The sequence below is a fragment of the Diadema antillarum genome, unplaced genomic scaffold (assembly GCF_040938485.1).
Source record: "Diadema antillarum isolate AM-2024a unplaced genomic scaffold, OU_Dant_1.0 scf00000081, whole genome shotgun sequence".
Classification (NCBI taxonomy): domain Eukaryota; kingdom Metazoa; phylum Echinodermata; class Echinoidea; order Diadematoida; family Diadematidae; genus Diadema; species Diadema antillarum.
Window position 1 is genome coordinate 297,852 of NW_027270970.1, and position 23,992 is coordinate 321,843.

General features: G+C 38.7%; 1 protein-coding gene across 1 annotated transcript; it reads right to left on the reverse strand.

Moving 5' to 3' along the window:
• LOC139717715 (dnaJ homolog subfamily C member 2-like) lies at nt 1-22,875 on the reverse strand. Its single transcript, XM_071629215.1, has 17 exons — nt 22,809-22,875; nt 21,182-21,378; nt 19,996-20,071; nt 18,994-19,095; nt 18,316-18,460; nt 17,736-17,816; nt 14,790-14,947; nt 13,283-13,404; nt 11,413-11,481; nt 10,879-10,959; nt 9,075-9,160; nt 7,976-8,045; nt 6,723-6,907; nt 5,211-5,311; nt 3,938-4,045; nt 1,082-1,257; nt 1-694 (listed from the first exon to the last, which is right to left on the reverse strand). Exons 1-17 carry the CDS (start codon nt 22,873-22,875, stop codon nt 626-628), a joined length of 1,893 nt encoding a protein of 630 aa, XP_071485316.1. The 3' UTR covers nt 1-625.
• Between the last annotated feature and the right edge of the window lie 1,117 nt (nt 22,876-23,992).

Here is a 23,992-nt window from a genome sequence, read left to right on the forward strand (position 1 = left end):
GATTGTTTGCACATAATTCATAAACAAAATTCAAGATTTTTATTATTTCTAACCATCTTAATAATTTGGAATCTGAAATGTGCCTAGTTCCCAAGACAGCACTCTTCCAACTGAAATACATATTGATGTTTGTGGAATCTTGATCTTAATGTAGGAGAGCTCAGAGTACATCAACAAAATATTTTAAGAATTTGGAAAAGCAACAAAACCAGTACCAACAACCTAATTCGAGTTTGGTTAAGCACTGTGTTCTTTAACAATAAACACATGATTTATTATTACAGTTCTGTGCAGCTTTGTCATGGCTGTGCCCGGTATTTCATGGCTATTAAAAAGAGACAGGTCTAATCAAAACATCCTCATGCAATTCATGCAATATCTGCAAGTTCATATTATGTTCAGTTCAGAGGTGCAGACAGTTGCTATGGAAACAAAGGAGGTTGGCCTCACATCACTTGATGCATCAGTCTCTCTTTCCTGACCAAAACACCTTTTGGTCTTTAGGAAGTGGACTGAAATGGTCAGTTGTCATGGAAACAGTGAGAACATTACAACCCACTGGGTCCTCTTGGATGGTCTATGTCTCTTTATCTTCATGCTTTTCTGTTTGTTGCCATGGTCATGGTCATGGTTTCTTTGCCTTTGCTACTGAGGCCTGCGCTGCTTTTTTAGCCTTCACCATCTCTACGAGTTCCTGCAATATGACAAACAAGGAAACAAGTGTAGATTGGTAAGGGGAAATGAAAAATGAAATACAAACAAGACAATTAGCATAAAAGGGTAAGACAGGAAAAACATGACTTCCCTCCAGCATCTACAGGTTTCTTGTAATGTTTTCAACCTTTACTGAGTAAATATACTTTGCACACGCTTTAATAGTCAAAATCATTTTTTTTTTAATATTTAAAGAGAATAACTGCTACAACAACATGGAAATTCTCGAAGCGTCTTGAACACAGCAAAGAAGCAAACATACTGCATACAAAACACGCATGAACAAACACTGATATGGAAGTGGCCAACAGGTGATTCTGTGGGTGTCAAGAGAGGCAGCAAAAATAAACCCCTCCCTGTTCCCCACCTTATATCTCTTCATGCATTCCTTCTTGGTTCTGGTGGGCACAGCACTGGCTATCTTGTCCCATCGATCGGTGCTAGCGGGGAATGTCTTCAGGGCCTGCTCCAACCGCTTCTGTTCCTCTGTGGTCCAAGGCTTGGGTCCCTCTGAAGCCGCTGCAGCTGAAGCACCCTCAGCACCTTGCAAAGGATTTCAAAATAGTGACATAGAGTTAAAGGGTTCAACAAGAGACAACTGTGACACAGCATGTCACCAGGTGTGGATAGGTGGTGTTTCAAATGATTTAAGTCTTTGAAACATGGAAAGGTTAATACTGGTAAATCAAGAGACCTGTAGGTTAAGCCCTCATCTGAATAGTGCATGGCACTCCATCTGAGGCAAAATATTTCAAAAACCTTAAGATTTGGGGATTACTGCAGGCCCCTTGGACAACACCCTCTTTATTTGGGGTATATATTCAAGCCCCACCCTAGACATCCCCCCACTACCATCACACATTCAAACTATAGTCCTCTCCCACTATTAATGACTCCTGCGAAGTCTGGTTGAAAATCCAGGCACCAATTTTTGACAGGAAGACGAAAATATCCCCCCCCCCCAAAAAAAAAAAAAAGAAGAAAAAAAAAAAAGAAAATTAGCTCATTTGTGGTATTTGGGCTCAACCCCTGGGGCCCCATTAGAGGCACCACCAACATTTGTACAAACTATGACCCCCTCCCCCTTTGATTATTCCTTCCAAGTATGGTCAAAATTCAGCCACCTAATTCAAGAAGATGACAATGTCAAAACTTTTAAAAATCAGCAAATTTTGTAAAAAAAAGTTTATGCATAATGCATCATAGATGCCACATTGAAAAAAAAAAGTTGCAAATTGGAAATACAAACAAGAAAGCTCTGAGAGTGAAAGGATTACAAAAAGCTTTTTATTTCTCAGCCCCACAGAGTGATTCATGCCGAATGCGTCTAAAAAGAACAAGAGACCCGCGGGTCTAGCGCTCACCTGAGTATCGCAAGTTCACCTTTCACGCAGTCACTAATCTAAATCATTCACAGCTCTACCAAAATTTGACCAGGCATTCTCAAGTAGAAGATGAAAATGTACAATATCAAGGGCCCATTTTTTTAAGATTCCTTAATTTGGGGGGATTGGGGCCCCCTGGGGCCCTCTGGGTGGGGCATGGTGCCCATTTTGATAAATTGAGATATTGACCCCTAGGGATGCTACCTGCCAAGTTTGACAAAAATCCATCATGAGGTTTTCAGGAAGAAGATGAAAATGTACAATTCAGGCCCCCATTTGGACCCTTCCAACCACCCCCCCCCCTCCCCCCCCCCCTACCCAAGAGGGGCACCCCTGGATCTCCTATGAACAAACTTGTAGTATTATCTCAGCTCTATAACTTTTGATTCTAGAGAAGATTTATAAAGATTCCTTCATTTGGGGGGTTTGGGACCCCTGGGGGCCCCCTGGGTGTGGCATGGTGCCCATTTTAACAAATTGAGATCCTAACCCCTTAGGGATGCTACCTGCCAAGTTTGGTGAAAATGGGTCATGGGGTTCTCAAGAAGAAGATAAAAATGTACAATTTAGGCCCCATTAGGACCCCTCCTCACCCCCTCCCCTGGGTCCCAAGGGGGCACCCCTGATTCTGCCATGAACAAACTTGAAACTACAGTCATCAATGTACTAACTCATAGTATTAACTTAGCTCTATCACTTCTGGTTCTAGAGAAGAAGATTTTTGCGGATTCCTTCATTTTGGGGGGTTTGGGCCCCCCTGGGGCCCCCTGGGTGGGGCATGGTGCCCATTTTAACAAATTGAGTTCTTAACCCCCTAGGGATGCTACCTGCCAAGTTTGGTGAAAATGGGTCATGGGGTTCTCAAGAAGAAGATGAAAATGTACAATTTAGGCCCCATTAGAACCCTCCCCACCCCCCTCCCCTGGGTCCCAAAGGGGGGCACCCCTGATTCTGCCATGAACAAACTTGAAACTACAGTCATCAATGTACTAACTCATAGTATTAACTTAGCTCTATCACTTCTGGTTCTAGAGAAGAAGATTTTTACAGATTCCTTAATTTTGGGGGGTTTGGGCCCCCCTGGGGGCCCCCTGGGTGGGGCATGGTGCCCATTTTAACAAATTGAGTTCCTAACCCCCTAGGGATGCTACCTGCCAAGTTTGATGAAAATCGGTCCTGGGGTTTTCAAGAAGAAGATGAAAATGTAAAAAGTTTACGCACGACGCACGACGGACGACGGACGACGCACGACGGACGACGGACGACGCACGACGCACGACGCACGACGCACGACGCACGACGGACGCCGGACGAAGGGCGATCGCAATAGCTCACTTGAGCCTTTGGCTCAGGTGAGCTAAAAATCATACACAATCATGGAGAAATTAAAAATATCAACTTTAGCTAGTGGGTCCCATCCTGACTCATTATATGCCAAGTGCCAATCTGTTATTAGATTTTTCTCATTAAATCTAAACATGGACCAGTGCTGCAACACCTTTCAGCAAAGAACCCTATCTCCCATTCCCCTCCAAAAACAAACAAACAAACAAAAAACTACTACAAGGATCTACAAATGAAGAGTGTCATCGCAAAATGGGCTAAGCGCCATTATTAAACATTTCAAAGTAAGTCCATCACCAGATAGAGCAAAATAATACCTTTCCTGTGATACTCCACATGTAACATAACGAGTGAAGTTATAATGAAAAAAAATCCTGTATTTTCTCATTATTTTCTCCTTTTTTAGCAGCTTTTATCACAAGTATCTCAAATTAACAAGAATGGAGGTAGCATGTTTTGCAATAAAACTCTTCAAATGTCCTGCTTTTACTCACCATCAAACTTTTCTGACGGGGATGCATCATCACTTTTCTTGAGTTTGCCTGTGTTCTGCTGAAACTTCTCAAAGGCCTTCTCATTGGCCGCTTGCTTCATGGATGAGTCTATCACACAGATGAGAGATGAATGGCAGTAATTACACAACATCTAAAAAGAATGTAGCTATCCGATTGGTCGATTGCCTATCACGTGACATTCAGTTAAAAATTCCATCGCACGCTGTGGCTGTCAGCCGTGCAATTTTGTTTGAACAAAAATGGATAGCGCATGGCTAACGTCACCCATTTCCAAAGACTCCCGTGTTAAGCTCACGACTGACTGGAAGTTTTTGTTCCATTGCACAGCTCTGATGTCACAATAAACAAACATTTGCTGTGCACACTCAACAATTACAAGTGCGCTTACAAGCGCGTACTTTTGTCACTCATTTTTGTAAACAACTACAACCGATCAGCTTCGCATACTTACGTACACGGTAACTGTGACTGTGCAGCTACTAATTCGTCTTTCACAGAAAACGGTTGTCATTTCTGTGCTAAATTCGAGAATCTGTGTGAACCACATCTGTTGACATTCGAGGTGCTGTATAAAACAAAGTGTATGGTCTATACTCGTGCCATGATGAAAGATGAGCCTCTATCTTTCACCTTGCGCGAAATCTTGTACCATCGCACTCGTAACCATTCACTATTTGTACACAATACAACATATGTCACACTATTAAGATACAAACCAACATAGGAAACAAATCAATGTATTAGTACATTATAATAATTCATGCAGCACTGCACAACCTCCTGTGTGTCACATAGTGAATTTCACGTGCCATTTTATATCATGTGTAATTGTTTAGCCTCATAGGCAGTCTTTTATGGATGTGGTTAAGATGTTACCTTAACACTGTTTTTCTAAATAAATTTTTGTGTGTTAAAGGATTTAACAGGAATTCTGGAATAAATCTGAGCTGGGCCAGCCTCCCCACTTCCCACTCCATGCCACTGGGTCTTTTAAGAGAAAACTTCTCTTTCAATACTGTAAAACAAGCAATGTTTGCACACATTTTAATTTTGCAAGTTTTGTGAGAGCCAAGATTTGCAAAAATAAAGCACACACGAAAGTTCTTGTCTACGCTATGTCTTTTGAATTCTAGTGGCACTTTGTTTAAATCTTATGCTGCTAAAAAGGCCACTGGTTCCAATTCGCAAAATTTCATGCCATGAAAATATCTTGCTTTACAGTACATTACCACTAGAATGGTTATTCACTTACCAAGTCTTTGTAGATTTTTTGTTTTACTGATGATATCTTTGGCCACCCTCTTGATCCCAGATGCCGAGTGACTGTTGATGTAATTCGCCATCACCTCATATCTAGGCAAGCAGAATCACCAGAAATCATTACACAACTTTACGAACAGCAAGAGATCACCAAAAATAAATCAGATTTCTGCCTGGAAAATGTATGGGCAAGATTTATAGTATGGTAAATTAAGATTTTGATTTCACAGAAAAACCTCTACTCTTGTTCTTTGAACCTGCTCTTTCATCTACACAGGTTAGGTGTGATGGAAACAGCAAACTCTAGTTTTTGATCAGAAATATTGTCCTAAATCTCAAATATTTAATGGCCTCACCTGCAGTAATTCTTAATAAGATTAAATGTCACAAAACAGGTGATCCCATTATAACGAAGTCCTCAGAACTGGCATTTTTCTTTCATTATATAAAAATTTTGTTACAGCCATAAGTAAATTAAGTATGATGAAGGTAAACATACAATAATTTTGGGGCCTGAACTTTTACTTTGATGTAACGAGAGTTTCATTATAACCGTGTCCATTATAACGGGAGTGCACTGTACATATCCACTGTTTCCTTGCCAAGATTTGCCGTTCAAATGGTACACATTTCCTGAAAAGACGAGGAGGAATCAATTTTCATACTACACTGACAGACTGCTCAACACTCCAATCCTATGTTTTACACTACTCCATCATTGTACTTGCCTAGTCCCCCATCTATCCGCTGTGAATGTTTACAAAAGAAACAAACAATCCGTCCTACCACACAGTGCTTTGTCCCCTTCCCACCCCCTTTCAGTCAAAATCATAAAAAGTTTAGTGTCTTCTCAATTTTGTCACTTCACTCACTACGTCATGCAAACACACCCTACCAGGCCTGTGTCCAGAAATAGACTTTGTTTATCACCTCATGAGATATGTTTATTCCGAAAGTCACTTCTCTTTTTGACATTCCTCAGTCCCCATCCCTTCCCCCCCCCCCCCCACATCATTCTCTGATATTCATACCAGGTTCAATGTAGACAACTTCTGAGACACCAAATAACCCTTAAATAAGCTGTTGATCCATTTAAACCAAATGGCATACATTACTGTACATTTAAAAGAAGGTACAGTATTGGTCGAGCATGATCCAAAATAATTTCTCAGCCATCTCGGTGCACACACTTCTCAGCTTTGTGACAAAGTGATGACTACATACCAACTGACATATCATTTATGTCCATAAAATATCTTTTTTTCCCTTCAAAATTGGTCTATTTATCTGTTTGACTAATATTTTCTCACAACTGCTTGAACACAATTACCATCTGTCCAACTTAGAGTGATTTGCCCCCTAGTTTTGTATTTGAGCCTCAATCATGTCCACTTTGGAGTTGCTGTGCTGTTCTATGAAATAACAGAGGTAGATAAAGTCTGATAATCTGGTGTCTGGGTACAGAGCATGGAGATGAATAATGAAAAAGAAAATGAATCCTCACCTGGAACCAGTACCAGGAGGGAACAAGTTTGCAGCCTTGATGAGAAGCTGAACATCCTCATCACTCCAGGCCTTGTCTGTCCTAGAGCCGCCGCTGTCCCCACCCTTGGAGCTGGACAGGAGCTCCTGCTGCTTACGGAGCTCCTCCTGGTGCTCTCGCTCCATCTCTGCTGTTACCTTGGCAACCTGTATGGGAAGATGCAGGCATCGAATCACGAGTTACTGCAGGGATAAATTTCCTGTTTAGAAAGATAATGGTATTAATGCCATAGGGTTAGTGAAGCCTTAATGCCCTTATCTTTCTCGACCAACGAATTGTAGCGTTATGACAGCCTTACAATGATCAAACAAGAAATAATACCTCACACTATGACAGCATAATACATATCAGATATATATATTGTAAGCAAATAATCAACATTGGTGAAGGTGATGGGACAAACTATCACTTCCGAGGCAATCTGGATGTAGCTATCTTTCCGAAGCGCAGCTGAGGAAAGATAGCGCACACATTCAGATCACCGAGGAAGTGATAGTTTGTCTCATTGCCTGAAACTAAAAGTTGATTATTTGCTTTATATTCCACATCTAGGGTCCTAGATATTCCCAATTTATTCCACATCTGAAACCGTTTTAGCTGTCTTTAGGTATCATTAGGGCTTAGGCTACATAGTTTACTTTTTGACGTATGCGCGTAGATGACAAAACAATGAATTTGCTCGGCGCACTGCGGCACCGAAATAAAAGTGCGTTGCACTGTGGACTATCATTTGACCTAGTTAATGTGATAGTCAAAAGTGCAACACACTTTATTTCGCGCGTACTCATCTTGCGTTAGGACTGTATGGACTGAAGAAATCAGCGAAACAAAAGGGACTATCCACATAGAGTGTAACAAACTTTTCTTCTCAGGTGATGTGATGGGCAAAACTATGCTTCATCATGTGATCAGTTCTTGACCAATCCTATAGCAAGATTCTTAGTATGTGGAACATAACACCTGATAGCTACATACTAAGTAAACATACTAAGTAAACAGCCATCTTAAACCAGCAAGAGTGTTGTGCATCTTTTTTTTTTTCTGCACATCAAATAAAATTTGAAATGACACAGTTTCAACTGTTTGAGCCAGAGAATATCTAACTTAAATAGACCAAATGGACGAGCAGTAAAAAACACAACAAAACATGTATATAAAAGTTAATTGTCCGGGTAATATGATCTTTACATTCTAAGGTTTCCACTTAAGCTTACCTCATCAAGAAAGATAGTTTTGGACTGTGATTCATCAGCTTTGCTGAAGTTTTCATTTAGCTCCTGTAATCTGCAACATAAAAATTGATGGGTGAACTCAGTTTATCTCTAAAAGTTAGACATACTCTATCAATAAATGCTAATCAAGACACACAGAGACAAAGATACTTCATGAAATCTGTCGAACGAGGGGGAATATCTGACAAATAAGAACATGCACATCTATGCTCCTGACATGCACAAATAATAGCAATATTTGATAAATGACACATAAAACTTTTAAAGTTATGCATGACAAATGTATCATAAAGGATTACAGCAGAACTGCAAACAATGCTACACATATATCAAAATCCAGGAGAGTCTAAAGAGCAAATACATAGATATAATACTTGTGTGTACATTGTATTGTATATGCTGTATTTCTTACAGATGCATAATTACTGCTGTCTTTATATGGGGGAACGTATATCCTGTCTGCCTGTGAGTTATCATAAATGTTTATTTGCATTTTCATATCATTCTAACACTGTACCTATCTATATTATGAATAAAGAAAGATGAAAAGATATTGCACATTCGTTTCACTTTATTCAATTACAATTTTTGGCATTTTTTTTTTTTAACATTAAAAGAAGACAACATAGATGAGAATAAACACAAAATAACATATGCTGGGTTTGCGGTTCACCATGTGTGAGTCCTGAAAAGGACAGTTGGAATGAGAGGAGATATGAGATGATAGGAGAGGAAGAAGCGAGAAAAGAGAGTGAGCGAGAGTATTCTTTCTAGAGAGAGTGGTAGTCCTTAAAAGGACTGTGAACCAGAGAAGAGTATGGAGCAAGGAGAAACACAAAATATGAAAACATATTTATAATATAACTGCTTTCCTTGAAGTCCAGTTTGAAGTGTGCTGTCATTAAATATGGCATCTAGTTTACTCTCAATCTTCACAAGTTATTATACAGCCAACAACTAACCAGTGGTAATGATGGCCTGATTGAATTAAATTTGCAGTTGCAAAAAGGTGGCTTCACTCATACTACGTCGACTTATTTTCTACATAAAAACCTCACTAAAGTCCGACAGCAATGCTTACCTCACTAGAGATAACTTTTCACATAACTTTTCCATGTCCTCCATAGCTTTCACTATGCCATCCTCATCAGTGAAATAGCCATATTTCTGCAGTTCCAGAAGAACACAAAAACACACAAAAAATAATGCCTCCGGCGACACTTCGTGGCGGAGGCATAATGACATTGCTCAACAAACAATACTTAAACTAGAAATGTCGCTATGGCAACTGGTATGCCTCCGCCATAATGCATGATTCTCCTAATAGGTCTATAGTACATGTGGACAATGTGTGATTACATCTTCACAAAATTGGCAAAATATTAAAAATGACATGTTTGTCACAAATGTATTGAATGCTTACCTTCCTTGACCTATGTTTAATTGGATGAATAGGAGAGCATGTATTAGGGGATTTAAGAACTTTAACTTGACTTTGATCCTTTCATAAGTTTATGCACTGAGTAATTTTCAAGGTATGGAGAAAAAGTGCAATTTCTGTATTGAACAGTAAATTGTTATCATTTTCATCTGGCCTTTAATTTATAAGAGAATCACTGTCAGGCAGAACATACATAAATATGTACTAAGTTTCAAGATAACTTGAGCCACTTCCGAGATATGGAGAAAGAAGTAAGTTCAGCACTAACTTTCACTTGATCTTTGACCTTTTGACCTTTGACCTTCTTGGCAAAAAAAAAAATCCCAGAGAATCTCTATTGGGTTATACATGCATACATCAAGTTTTTAAAAAAATAATCCTGCTGGCATTGCATAAATATTTGGAAAATAGTAAAATTTTGAAGTATTGCCCTTGACCTTTGACCTCTGACCTTTGACCCATGAACCCTAAATTCCCTAGATAACTACTGCCAGTCAGTACATGCATATATACTACGTTCCATGAAGATACCATGAACAATTTCCAAGATACAGAGAAAAAAGTGAAATTCTAGCATTTTAATTGACCTTTTGACCTTTGACCTTTTGACCTCATGACCCCAAACTTTCACCAGAGAATCTTAATTGGGTAATACATGTATACACTAAGTTTCAAGAAAATATTTTCAGGCATTGCATAGATATGGGGGAAATAGTGAAATTCTAAGCATTTGACCTTGACCTTTTGACCTTTGACCTTGAGCATGTGCACCCAAAAGTTGATAGGCACAACTTCACCCCCTAATACACATACATGCCAAGTTTCATTAGGATACCTCAAAAGGTTTTGGTAGTTACCCTGTCCACAAAATTCAGTACGGACGGACGGACGGACGGACGGACAACCCGAAAACATAATGCCTCCGGCACCACTTCGTGGCGGAGGCATAAAAAAAACCATTATGCAGAAGGTAAATATCACAGAGATAACATTTAGATACAATCCAATTTGGCTGAAATATTTGTATGCCTCTTATTCACCATCTGAAACCAATGTGATTAACACACAAAAAATGACAATATTTATTTGACATTTTCCTTTATTCTACTGCGTTATGAGAGGGTCTAAACAGGTAAGGAATTCTGGAAACATTTTGGTTTCAGGACAATGAGAAAACACTGGATTGAGGGTTTTAACTTGCAACAAAGCAAACAGCTGACAGAGAAGGTTGGTTTGACCTCATTCCTGTCACACCAGGATGAGTACCACCTAAATTGATGGTCACGACAATGGCAATTCTTCAAGACATAGATTTGATAATTCTGCATGGTAAATGTATTTTTCATATCAAAACTATGGACTTGCACGATGCACATGTTCATATGATGAGTGACTACGACTCAACTGAAACTAAAGACTAACTAAAGACTACTGGGTGACTTACCTTACAGGTTTCTCTAAGAGCTTTCCTCTCCTTTCGCATCGCCTTTTTCAGCGCCTCCTTCTCCTTCTTGGCAGCTTGAGCCTGTCACATGAATGTAACATCCAATAAACATCATGGGTAAATTAAATGTCATGTATATTTATGTGAATCCACTCGAAGAGACATAATACAAAGGTTTTGCTCTTTAATCTTGTAAAAGGAGTAAGAAGAGATAGCACACAACTGCACTCATGAAGGTAATGTTATGGGAAAAAAGAGGGAGAAAAGTTGTCTTTGTAGTCAAATCTTTCAATAATTGAATAACTTTAACTATACCAAGAAATGTGCCTTACCACCACAGTACAGAATTCTTAATTTCAGGTTTATTTTTCAGTTTTTAAGTGTTGGATACTTTTTTATGGTCTTTACTATCCCATACTGTAAGGAAACGTACATTCCTGGTAAAATATATTTTGTAGAGTTTCTCTTGCAGTTACTGCTTTTTTTGTCATTGAAATTCCTTTTAAAATCAGTCAGAAATTGGCCATGGCTGACCTTTGCCCTGGCTTCCTCTTCCTCCTTCTCTTTAGCAAGTCTCTCAGCTTCCAAGGCGGCCTGCTTCTCCTGTGGATGTAGAAACAATTTCTCATTAATTCCACAGTCAAATGCTGCAAAAGTGGAAAATTTCTTGCCGGTCATTTTCTGCACTTGGCCAGGGTAAGATGAAGTGTGCATGTTTTTGATTTCTCAGTTGGTTGCAACAGCTGAGCTGGCACTTCAAACAGCTCATGGCTGCCCTGACGGTTAAAGGTGCATGGTCCCGGTGTTTTAGTCAAATGCGTACGCGGGCGCACGGCACAAGTTTCCTATAGAGGCCTACGCTGTCGACTCCTCTCTAGCGCTTACGCTTTGGCCCACTTCCCCGAGTCCGAAGAAGTCCGATCCACTGTAGTCAGTGGTCGGATCACAGTTCGGCTCATGATTCGGGTGAGGGGGAAGACAGCTTTAGCAAAGTTCTTTTGTGATGTCATAATAACAAGCACATATGCACGCACCATGGCATTACTACAGACTGCGCCATGCGCAGAGAAGACAACGCAGGCAACGTTACTTAGCAACAAATCCGCACTTTACTCTTGATGACAGCTCGACTTCGGTAATCTTCATATCAATGCTAACGGTGATCGGCAGTATCATCAACAGCGCCCTCTACACCACCGGGACTATGCCCCTTTAAGAGCTTTGGCAGCACATACTACGGTAAAAGGTTAAGTGGTCAGCATTACGACAGCAAATTCACTCACACTACAGGACTAGCGAATGTGAAGAAAACTGGAAATAACAGGTATACCCCTACAATACACATACTTTGACATCAAAGATATAAAATGATACTACATATAACAAGCAGAAAGTTTGCAGGCTTTCATTTTTGTGCTAATTTCATGCTGCATGAAATGCATGAAAATTTCCACTTTTAAAGTACATACTTCTGCAGATTACAAGGGACATCTGACTTGTCTCTCACTGGGATTTGCTCAATGTGAAGTGGGTAGAGTGATTTGACAAATGGTACACTTGTGATCAACAAAAACAATATACAGTCTCTCCTTTATCACAAGACCAGTGACATGGTCATTTAGCTACTGCCAGGAAGAGTTGATAATATTCCTGTCCGTACGGAATGAGTTGATCAAACTTTCACAATGGTAAAGCCATTACGATGCACTGATGTTAGCATTTGTTAGTTCCTTCCTAGAACTAAGCATGAAGTATTATCAACATATTGAAATAATGCACTATAATGACATGATTAAAATCCAGATTAATCACAAACACGCACCGTTTCTACATCATCACACAACTACCATTAGGACATTCTCAGATCAATAAAATTATGGTGATTATGATTGGCATCTTTTTTGTTCAGTCATATGGATTCATTCTCATATATTAATGATTTCATTTCATTTTTGGTTGTATTCTCATTGACCAAATATTTGTTTCATAAAATCTGAAATATCTAATGATTCTTTACTTTCATTCAAAAAGAAGAGATGATCCGTTGTAATAAAAGAAAAAGATTTATGACGGGCTACAAACCACTGTAGATCAAAAACCATTTGGATGCGGAGTGAAAAGCATATTTTGAAAACAGAAAGTATACCTTGATAAAAAATTTTTGAAAACTGGATATACAATGTATTAGACATCCCACAGCAAATTTCAAGGGAAAAAAGACACATTTGTTAAAAAAACATATATATACATATTTTTCAATATTTGATGAAGTTTAAGCATGCAAAATAGATACTATGATAAAGACACACAAGGTGAGTTTCTGTGTGATGGTATAAAGAAAAAAAACATAATGTCTCCGGCACCACTTCGTGGCGGAGGCATAAAAATGAGTGGTGACAATCACCTTCTCTCTCTCCATGGCTGCTGCCCTCGCTGCATCCTGTTTAGCTTTCTTCTCTTTAGCCTTCCTCTCCTTTTCCTCCTCTTTGAATCGTTTGATGCGCGGATCACACATGTACGCATTGTCTAGGTTGAAAAATGGAAGCGTGACATACAATGTAATACGCTTCAGAAGCAAAGTTACTTATAACATATGAAGTACACATCATGGAAGTCGGAAGTCCAGAGAATGATTACTGTAAAACGAGGAATGTTCGCGTGCATTTTAATTTCGCGAATTTTGCGAGCGCCAAGATTCGCGAAATTAAAATGCACGCGAAATTTCTTATCTACACTATATGCATTGAACACAAGTGGCAATTCGCGAAAATTTTTTGCCATGAAAAAGGCCGTCGGCTCCAATTCGCGAAAATTTCGTGCCGCGAATATATCATGTTTTACAGTATTCCCAGTTTCCAATGGGCCGATAAAAGACAATAATTACGATGCAAAGTTGATATCTGCCTGTAAGTACCCCTCCAGCTGTCCCTCTCCCTTCATTATACTTCACTCTGTCCTGTCTACCTGACAACTGTAAACGTGGAAACATTCACGCGAATAATTTCTTGGACTCTATTGAGCATGATGAATTTTGTGTGTTTTATTCTGCAGGATGAAAACATAAAATAGCATCTACATGTAACAAGGAGAATATTCACATGCTTCTATTTTCCTACTAGTTTCATGTCACATGAAATGCACAAAAATTTCCACATCGTGAAAATCTCCACTTTTACAGGAACCTTTGACAACAAATTTGATATCTGCCTATACATATTCCTCTAGCTGTCCCTCTCTGTTCAATCCACTTCCCTCTGTCTGCATACCTTACTTCTATAAAAGTGGAAACATTCGCATAATTTTTCGCACTCTGTCAGGTAATATGAATTTCGTGTGTCTTTTTTATTCTGCGGGATCAACATATAAAATAGCATTACTGTAACAAAGAAAATATTCACATGCTTTTAGTTTTGCACTATTTTCATGTCGCATCACAAAAATTTCCACATCATGAAAATCTCCTCTTTTACAGAAACCTTTGACAACTCCTAAGCATTATTGTATTAAATGGCACTGACTGTTTGTGAATACTTCATGTTAAAATGGTGCAATTAATGTGATGCCATAAATGTGGCATATTTTGCCAGGTAGAAATGCGGGGCCCAACTGAAACCTAATGACATGCACACGTTTTGAGACAGATCAAATTATGAACTGTACCCTCATCCATACAATCTGAATCATAAACACAGAAAGTCTATAGAAATTAGTTGAGCACAAACATTTAATCACACAAACGTTTAGACTTAAACAATCCTCATGCAATTTGTTTCTGTATATCATATTAGTAAATTCTAACTGCATTTACTTAAATATAACTTTCACTAGTGTGGACTTTCATTCAAATCTATGCTATCCACATATTGCCAGTGTACGAAGTGTTTAAATTCTTGGTGGCAGGGCAAACTCACCAACAAGCTGTCTGAGTCTGGTCACTTCTTCCTTCTTCCTCTGTTGCCTAGCAGCACGGTTCTGCTTATCAATCCATCGTCTCTCCTCCCGACACTCTCCTTTCTCCTTCTCCTCCTCGTCCAGATAGGAGAACTCACGCCAAGACTGAAAGTCATACCTTGGACAGATAGGAAGAGAGCAGGATATTACGTATTATACAACACCTAAATAGAATGTAGCTATCCAATTGGTCGATTGCCCATCACGTGACATTAAGTTTAAAAGTTCCATCGCATGCTGTGGCTGTCAGCCATGCAATTTTGTTTGAGCAAAAATGGATAGCACATGACTGCTGTCACCAATTTCCATTGACTCCCGTGTTAAACTCATGATTGACTAGAAGTTTTTGTGCCATCGCACGGCTCTGATGTCACAATAAACAAACATTTGCCGTGCACACTCAGCAATTGCAAGCACGCTTACAAGCACATACTTTTGTCACTCATTTTTGTGAACAACTTCAACAAGTACGTAAGTACACAGTGACTGTGACTGTGTGGCTACATATTTGTCTTTCACAGAAAATGGTTGCCATTTCTGTGCTAAATTTAAGAATCTGTGTGGACCATATCTGTTGATGTTCGAGGTGTCGTATAAAACAAATAGTGTATGGTCTTTACTTGTGCAATGGAACAAGATTTCGCACTCGGTGAAAGATGAGGCACACTATTCAACTCGAATTCGCCTCGTTGAATAGAGCGCCTCTGTATTTCACCTCGTGCAAAATCTTGTACTACTGCACTCGTGACCATTCACTATTTGTATAAGATATATCTCCAACTAGCTTGAATGGGCATTCAGGGGAAGAGCCCCATATTTTTAGTCTTTGAGTGCCACATTCTCATGCCCAATTCATTAGACTGCTTGCCGTCTTCGCATATTTTGCTTAAGTGTACAACTGCGTACAAACTGATTGATAAATCACAATATGAGACGACAGAGCACAGGCATCATAGCTATATTGTCAAAAAATGAATTTTTGTGTGCATTTTAATTTCGTAAATTTTCCGAGAGTTAAGAATCCCAAAATTGAAATGCACGCTAAAGTTCTTGTCTTCACTATATGAATCGAATGCCAGTCGCAATTTACTAAAATGTCATGCCTTAAAAATGTCTTGCTTTATAGTAGCTGTATCATGAAATTTACATCACAGTAAAACTAGTTTTCTCTACAACTTCACTGTACTGCATTTCTAACATAAACACTTCCATAAACTATATGGCTTTGAAAAAAAGGATGTTTTCCCAATGCGATCATGTGTTGCAGTCTCAGAATAAAAAGCCCACATGGGGTTTACACCATGGCTCACAAATAGTTACAAGGCAAGTGTTCATTCATGTTACTTGTCCTCTTGCCAATTTTACTTGCCCTGGGTAAGCCAGCAAGTGGGTTGTTATAAAGCCGCTTGCAGGCTATTTAAAAGACAAGTTCAACTTCATATACACAAGGACTGAGAGAATGCAGCAATATTAGTAGAACGTATGAGTAAAAGTTTGAGGAAAATCAGAAAAACCTTTCAAAACTTATGAATTTATAGAGTTTCTGCACAGTCGCTGCTGGATGAGAAGACTACCGGTACTTCAGTGTATGATGTCACATGCGTACAACGATACAAGGAAAATATCACGAGAATTCTACATAATTTCATTTTTTGAAAAAAGCAGACATTCCCTTGACTTGTTACTGACATATGTTCAGGGTAATATTACTCACCCTGCCTTCTGAAAGAGGCAAGTCAAGTGCTCTTTTATTATGCGAGAAAAGTGAAAACATATTGAATTTTCTTTATATTTTCTTTATACCATTCTATGCATGTGACATCACAAGCTGTAGTAGTCTTCAAGTCCAGTGATGGTGGCATTGAAACTACAAAAATTCATAAGTTTTAAACGGATTGTCCAATTTTCCTCAAACTTTCACTGATGTGTTCTACTAATATTGCTGCATTTTCTCAGTCCTTATGTATATGAGGGTAAACTTGTCCTTTAATGATTGAGGCAACTGCACAGACCAACCCATACCAAACAGCATCACAGAAAGGTGAAGTTTCCTTCTTGGAGTAATCCATTTTGCCATACAATCTATAGACCGATTCAGGTTCGTTGAGGGCAGCAGACAATTTGCGGCACTGGGTGCAGCCATTAGCTCATTTTGCGGTGTCCCAGCCAACCCCCCTCCTCTCCCCTACCCCCCGGGCAACATGTTTATCGCGCACTTGTAACAAAGGTTCGCGCACTAAGCAAGCATTCGCACACTCAGTATGAGACGCCTATTGGCTAAAGCAACCATGCATCAGTTTTTCATTCCGTGCGCGTGCTAATGTAGGGAGAGGGGTGGGGAAGTGAAAGGGGGGGGGGGGGTCGGCTGAGACACCGCAGTAATGGCGCTGCCCATGCCAAAAATACACATAGAGCGTCACAGAATTGGTCAATAGATTACTGACATCTCCAAGGAAGGAATGCTGACACAGTCAAGCTTGAAAGATAAAAAGTTATGCTCATAGCTGGAAGGCTCTTTTTTGCTCTGTATCACATATTGGTCATCATCAGAAGACTACAACTACTTGAGTCCTGCTCGACTGCGTACACACATAATTCCTTTTGTCATGGCTACTACTAAAACACTGATCAATTCAGTGCTTATTTACATCAATATAGGGCAATTTGTCAATCAGTTACAATAAAAACATCTCAACTGAAGAATTTCATGAATTTGAAAAACTGCAATTGACTGATCAAGTGCTTATTACAGCTGATCACTACTGATTAAAATTGCTTCTAGTTCTCACATACACATACACACACTTCCTCATTCTTTTGAACAATCACTTTGTATTTTACACTACTTTGCTAGATTGTGCAGGGACTCCAAAGGTGACCAAAACCCTAAGGTAAAACATACTCACCAAAAGTTGTAGAAGTTGTTGACTTCCTTGAAAGTAGCTTTGTCATCGCCGAGGCTGGGTACATGCTTTTTGATTGACCATCTACACAGGGGAGAGTATGTTTGATCAGAAATATCACAGGCCCAATGAGAATATACTAATTCATATAACTCCCTACATGTGACAAAAAACTATGAAATAGATAACTACTGACTAAATACAGGCAAACTAAAGCAGAAGGAGAAAGAGCATAGAGTAGAAGACACAAGAAACACACATTTTGTTTTTGAAAGACAGGAGTAGAAATTATTTTCCTTAGGTACTGCAATGAAAAACAAAAGAAAACAAAACAAAGATCCAAGGCATGGACCTAAGGCATGACACAAAACAAAGCCAGCTCCACATAAAGGCACTTAAATGTAATGACATAAACTGCATAACCAATCACCTCTATTTGCTACCCCCCCCCCCCCTGGAAAAAAAAACACCTACACAAACAAACAAACAAACAAACAAACAAAAACACAACATCAAGAGCTGAAAATCATTAAATTATGCATCTAATACCTCAAGGTACCACTTTCTTTCCTTCCAATTTTACCTAGCATTCCTGTCAAAGACGGGTGAGAAGACTTGGAAGAAGTTGTCCTTAGACTGCTGGCTCATTTGAGGCACGTCGTTATCGAATTCCGGGTCTACGCTGTCGTATGCACGCTTTTTCACCGGATTTCCCAGAATCTCATACGCTGTAGAAAAAGAAGAGGAAAGTAGCATTAAATGAACAATTGGAAAACATCTAGGGGCCACAAATGAGATGCAACAAAGTTTTATGATCAAACAGACCAGAGGTCTTTCTTGGAAAACTGTATTTTCCTTCTTGATACTATGACAATGGAATATCAAAAAAATCACATTGGTATGACCAGGAAAAAGATTACAACTTCAACCACCTTCATAAAGTAACTTATCAACAATAAACACGGACAAAGATAAAATTCTACTCCATCTACTACTACTGCTACTACTACTACTACTACTACTACTACTACTACTACTAATTATAATAATAATAATGTCAATGATAACAATTGTAGTATGCTCAATATTGCAATTTATTCACAATATTAACTTATCTCACATCTCAAACTTTGCTCCCAAATAAAACAATGTTTCTTCTCACCGACTGTCTGCAAACTTCACACATATGTGTGCTCCCTTCAAACACTATCATAGCTGTATTGAAAGACAAAGTAGATTGTAACATTCAAAGTTTGCTGACCTTTAGTGATGCATGAGAAGTAGTCATCATCCCCAGCCTGTCTCACTTTGGTCCCTCGGTCTTCTCTCTTGTCAGGGTGATGCTTCAGCACCTTACGCTTGTCTGAAACATACATCAAATAAGTGGGTGAGTGAATGAATGAATAAATAAATAAATGAACGAATGAATGAGTGAATAAATGAATGAATGAGTGAATGAATAAATGAATGAATGAATGAATGAATAAGTGAATAAATGAATAAATAAATGAATGAGTGGATGAATGAGTGAATGTGTGAATGAATGAATTAATGAACAAATGAATGAGTGAATAGGTGAATGAATGAGTGAATGAATGAATGAATGAATGAATAAGTGAATAAATGAATAAATAAATGAATGAGTGAATGAATGAATGAATGTGTGAATGAATGAATTAATGAACAAATGAATGAGTGAATAGGTGAATGAATGAGTGAATGAATGAATAAATTAATCAATGAATGAATGAGTGGATGAATGAATGATGAATGAGTGAATGAATGAATGCATGAATCAATCATATACAGTTGTACATTACATACTGTAAAAGTGGAAATTTTCGCGGTGTTGAAATTTTCGCGCATTTTGCGCAACCAGAAACTAGCGTGAAAATAAAAGCACACAAATATTTTTGCTTGCCATATGATGCTGTGTGGGATGTCTTGATTCCGCGGAATTAAAAACACACGAAACTCTTCTCACTCAGCCAAGTGCGAAAAATTAGTCGCGCGAAAATATCCACTTTTACAGTACCCATCAGAGTAGTGTAAAGCCTCTGAATATACAATGTGGTAGTACAAACTCTGTGGTAATAAATACTGCAATCGATTTTTCCCTGAGGATCATGTTACTGTATTAACCCATCACCTGTTTAATGCAATGGACTGGATGGAAAGTAATGCAGAACAAAAAAAAACACACAAAAAAAAACCACAAACACACAAACACAGAACCAACAGCACAAAAAGAAAAGATTCTTACGAGCTTTCTTGATTTCATGCTGGGTAGCTTTGTAACGTAGCTTAGAGAGACCCAGCACTGCATAGTGGTCTTGATTCTGAGAAGAAACGACAGTTAATACACATTAAAGTGACTCACTTAGCATCTTGCCAAATCTATCTCAGGGCTTCAAAATAGTTCCAAAATATGAGTTAGGGATAAAAAATTACCTCCATGGAAGTCTTCATCAGTATAATCAATATTAAGTACTTTAAAACACACAAAATGTGACCTATAGTTTTAATGAGTTTGAAGGTATGTTAACAATCGATTAGAAAATTTGGAGGTGTGGTGAAGAGCAACACCACACAGCAGATCAACTACATGTACACCTATGGTATATACACATTTACACACACATTTAGCAATATAAATTTGGGCACTATATATGATATGACTTGAAAGATGAAACGGCTTCAGCATGGAGGTGAGAATGGGATTCAAAGTACATTCAAACTTGATTATGACTGCGGTTAGCTGCCTCCGTGAATGCTGCCAACTTTTGTTTGTCAATGTGTGTGTTTCTATATGTTTTTTTTAAAGTGATTTTCTTTACTTTTGTGACTTTTGGCCAATTCTAAAATGACATAACTAACAACCACATCATGTAAAGGTCTTCAATCAAATTGCGTGGTATACATTATATTTCGAATTAACTACAAAACATTGGCTAATATTCTGCTCGTCATGACCAAACAAAACACTTTTAGATATTCACTTCAGTGATATCTATTCATAAATATATTTACTGTCATTTTTTTCTCTTTTTACTACCACAGCATGAACAGCCTTTTAAGATCCAATACAATCAGAAGACATACAAATGGTATAATGGTCATTCAATTTTAAAACTTTTAACTTTAAAATAAGCCCTCTTTGCTTGATCAACATGACAAATTGTCTTCCATTGCTAGTGCTATCTCCCAGACATCTTTGGATAAAGTTGTTACAGCTGTATTTCATCATAAATGAAGTGAATGGTGTCAACCAAGTATGCTCAAAATTGCATGGTCATTTAGAGTTTGTGATACATCGGCAAATTCTTATCAATACAAAAGCTGCTGTGTGAGGAAGGACAACTGTGTTGTTGCTGTTTTTTTTTTAATTCAGTGACTAGCAGTTGAGGAAAGCACATACATTGTATGGGAAGTTTACTGCATAGGCTTACTTTCCACTCCTTTGGGTCAAGGGTCAAGAGCATGGCATCATCCTCGTCTTCATCCAGAAGGTCCTCCTCCCCCGATGACTCGTCATCATCATCACTAGGCAGCGAGTCGGTGAAGGATGTTGAGAGGTGGTTTCGCTGTCGGTGAAGTCTGGCCTCAAACCATCGTCCCACTGGCTCCAGCTGCACTGCAGTAGGAGCTATGATATCACATGATGAAAAATTTGGTGCGGATCATTGTTTTACATTCTGCAGGCTTCAATTCTACATTAATGGCTACAAAACATTGCTGTGGTATCTTGGCTGAGTTTAGTTATATTCTCCCTCTTATATCAAAAGTCAGTACATTTTCAATCAATTTAAAACAAATTCACAATTAAAAAATGACACAGTACAGATTTCAGTATGTTTTTTGTTTTTTAGCACTGCGGTCTCAATCTTTGCACAATATTATTAACTACATAATTCTCTGCAACATGACTGTTGTAGCATAGGCATTGCCATTGAGTTTCAAACATTTTTCTCAGAAATAGACAATCTTATGCATTAATATAACAATAATCATATATTTTTTAGATAATTGTTAATTTCAAGGCATGACATAAACACATGGACAGACAAATCTGTCAGTGCCGAGGAATTTTTTATCATTCTTTTACTTTTACCACTCTCCTGTATAGGAGGGGATTCCGTGAAGCCAGACGTGGTCTCTGTGGAACATATCCACAACAACAAGAAGATACAGACTGATCTTTCAGTCAATTCAAATAGAACATAACTTCATCTGAAAGGCATGACACTACACATAAATTGCAACGTAGACGTAAAAATCCTTTTCGAGTCCCTCACAGAAGTCATATGAACCTGACAAACACAAAACAATGAATTATTTTATTTTGATCATCTTCTGAGCAACCTTAAAAACTTCACACTTTTTAACTCAGTCATTCACGGACGTCACATTATTGATGATGTGATGGAACGTGTTTCAAACTCAAACGTGTAGACCCCTGGTCTATAGACTTTCTACTGTCTCTACACTACAATTAGTACAAATAAATTAAATGCAACTAGATCTGTGACTTACAATGTTGGGTTAAAGGGACTGTACAGTAGGCCTACTGGTCGAGGTGGGGATTCATATTCTTAACATTCCTAACGGGTTAAATGAGATAATGAGAAACCTCTTATGAAATATGAAAGAGCATGTAATTTTAGGAAGGATTCAACATTTATTTGATGAAAATTGGTTTTCAAATGGCTGAGATATCCAAAAGTGTGATAATAATAAAAGGCTGGCGACAGGCCACACCTTTTACTGTTTAGGATCTCTTTGTTTCACCTTGTTTTTGGATATCTCAGCCATTTCAAAACCCATTTTCATCAAATACATGTAGGTCTTCACTTCTGATACCCCTTACATTAGAATTGCATGCTCTTTGACATCTCATACGAGTGGTTTCTGAATATCTCGCAAAATGTTAAAGGCTAATTAAATCCTCACCTCAACCAGAACTGTACACACCCTTTAATTGAACATTTCAATAATCTTCGATAAAGCGAAGTTAACATTATATGAACTGATACTACAGTGCATTTGTACAAGCTAGGCTGTAGTAGGGTTAATCACCTGTCAGGCTGCCGATGACCTCTGTTTCATCTTCTGCTACAGCGGGTGGGAGCAAAAGAAGCACCATTGTCTTTTCTGATCCTTGCGTACACAATATATGTCTGACGTCTGATGATTGCTACTACTACTAGGGACGTCTCACGACCGTGTGTATTAAAAGGTTTGAAAAAAGAGGATAATAGCACATGTATTTCGAGTGTTCCAGAAAATTTCTCCGGAGTTGAACTGTGCACCCGCTGTGTTGTGTTGCCACCAACGTATAACCAAAGATCCTAACTAGTAGGATCTTTGATATAGGGTATGAAAATACAGATCTAACCACCAAAGAGCGTAAGCTTCTTAAGCTCTTTGCTTACCACCACCATCCGTACACACTGCATGTGAACGCGCGGCCTAGTGCCTCGGCCTCGTAAGAAATACATGTGCCGATTTTATTTTCACTATGGGCTGCCAATTGATCAATTACAATTTATATCTATGATATTGTTTTAGAATTAATAAAAATCATCTATTCCCTGCAAATTAAGTAGAACGAACACCATGAATAAATCAAATGAATTAACGTGAATTCGCCGGAAAAAATAGATGTATTTGCTGGATGTAACCATCTGAAATCGAGAAAATAATATGAATAGATATTTCAAATTACTACCCATACTCTCTTCGTGTTGTGGAGATTCTGAATCGTGTGACGTACACGGACCACTTGTGTAAACTGAATAGGGATCCAACTGAACTGTACTGGGGAGCAGCTAGCAGTAGTAAATCAGTGCGGAAGTTAAAACGAATTTTGTTGGACAAAGCCGATGGAAATGTGTGTGCTGTGGTAATGTTTTGGCCAATGTTTTCCGTAGCCTCTACTTGTATGTATTCATTGAAAGTATTTAAATAATCGCGGCCGGGAAACGGAAATGTTGTCATTGCATTGCTGGCAATTACGCAACATGGAATGAAATGTGCATCGTCTGGCATCTGATGAGAACGCACCCAGCCGGCTACGCTCGGCGGGTAACCCATTCGGTGCTCGCCTTACTCTCGTAGCTCCTCTCAGAGGCAGCGCTGTTCCGCGCCCGTGGCCTCCGCACAAATTACGTGTCAAGCCAGTACAAACAGTTTATGTTTAGTTTAATTTACTGGTACTAGGCTAGACTAGGTACGTATGCAACGTTAGACTTCTGACAATT

Coding starts and splice junctions, on each gene's coding strand:
- LOC139717715 (XM_071629215.1), bottom strand. CDS start 22,875: ATGGTGCTTCTTTTGCTCCCACCCGCTGTAGCAGAAGATGAAACAGAG. Junction 21,379..22,808: donor GGTCATCGGCAGCCTGACAG/GTGATTAACCCT, acceptor GTGATATCATAG/CTCCTACTGCAGTGCAGCTG. Junction 4,046..5,210: donor AAAAAATCTACAAAGACTTG/GTAAGTGAATAA, acceptor TCTGTGTGATAG/ACTCATCCATGAAGCAAGCG.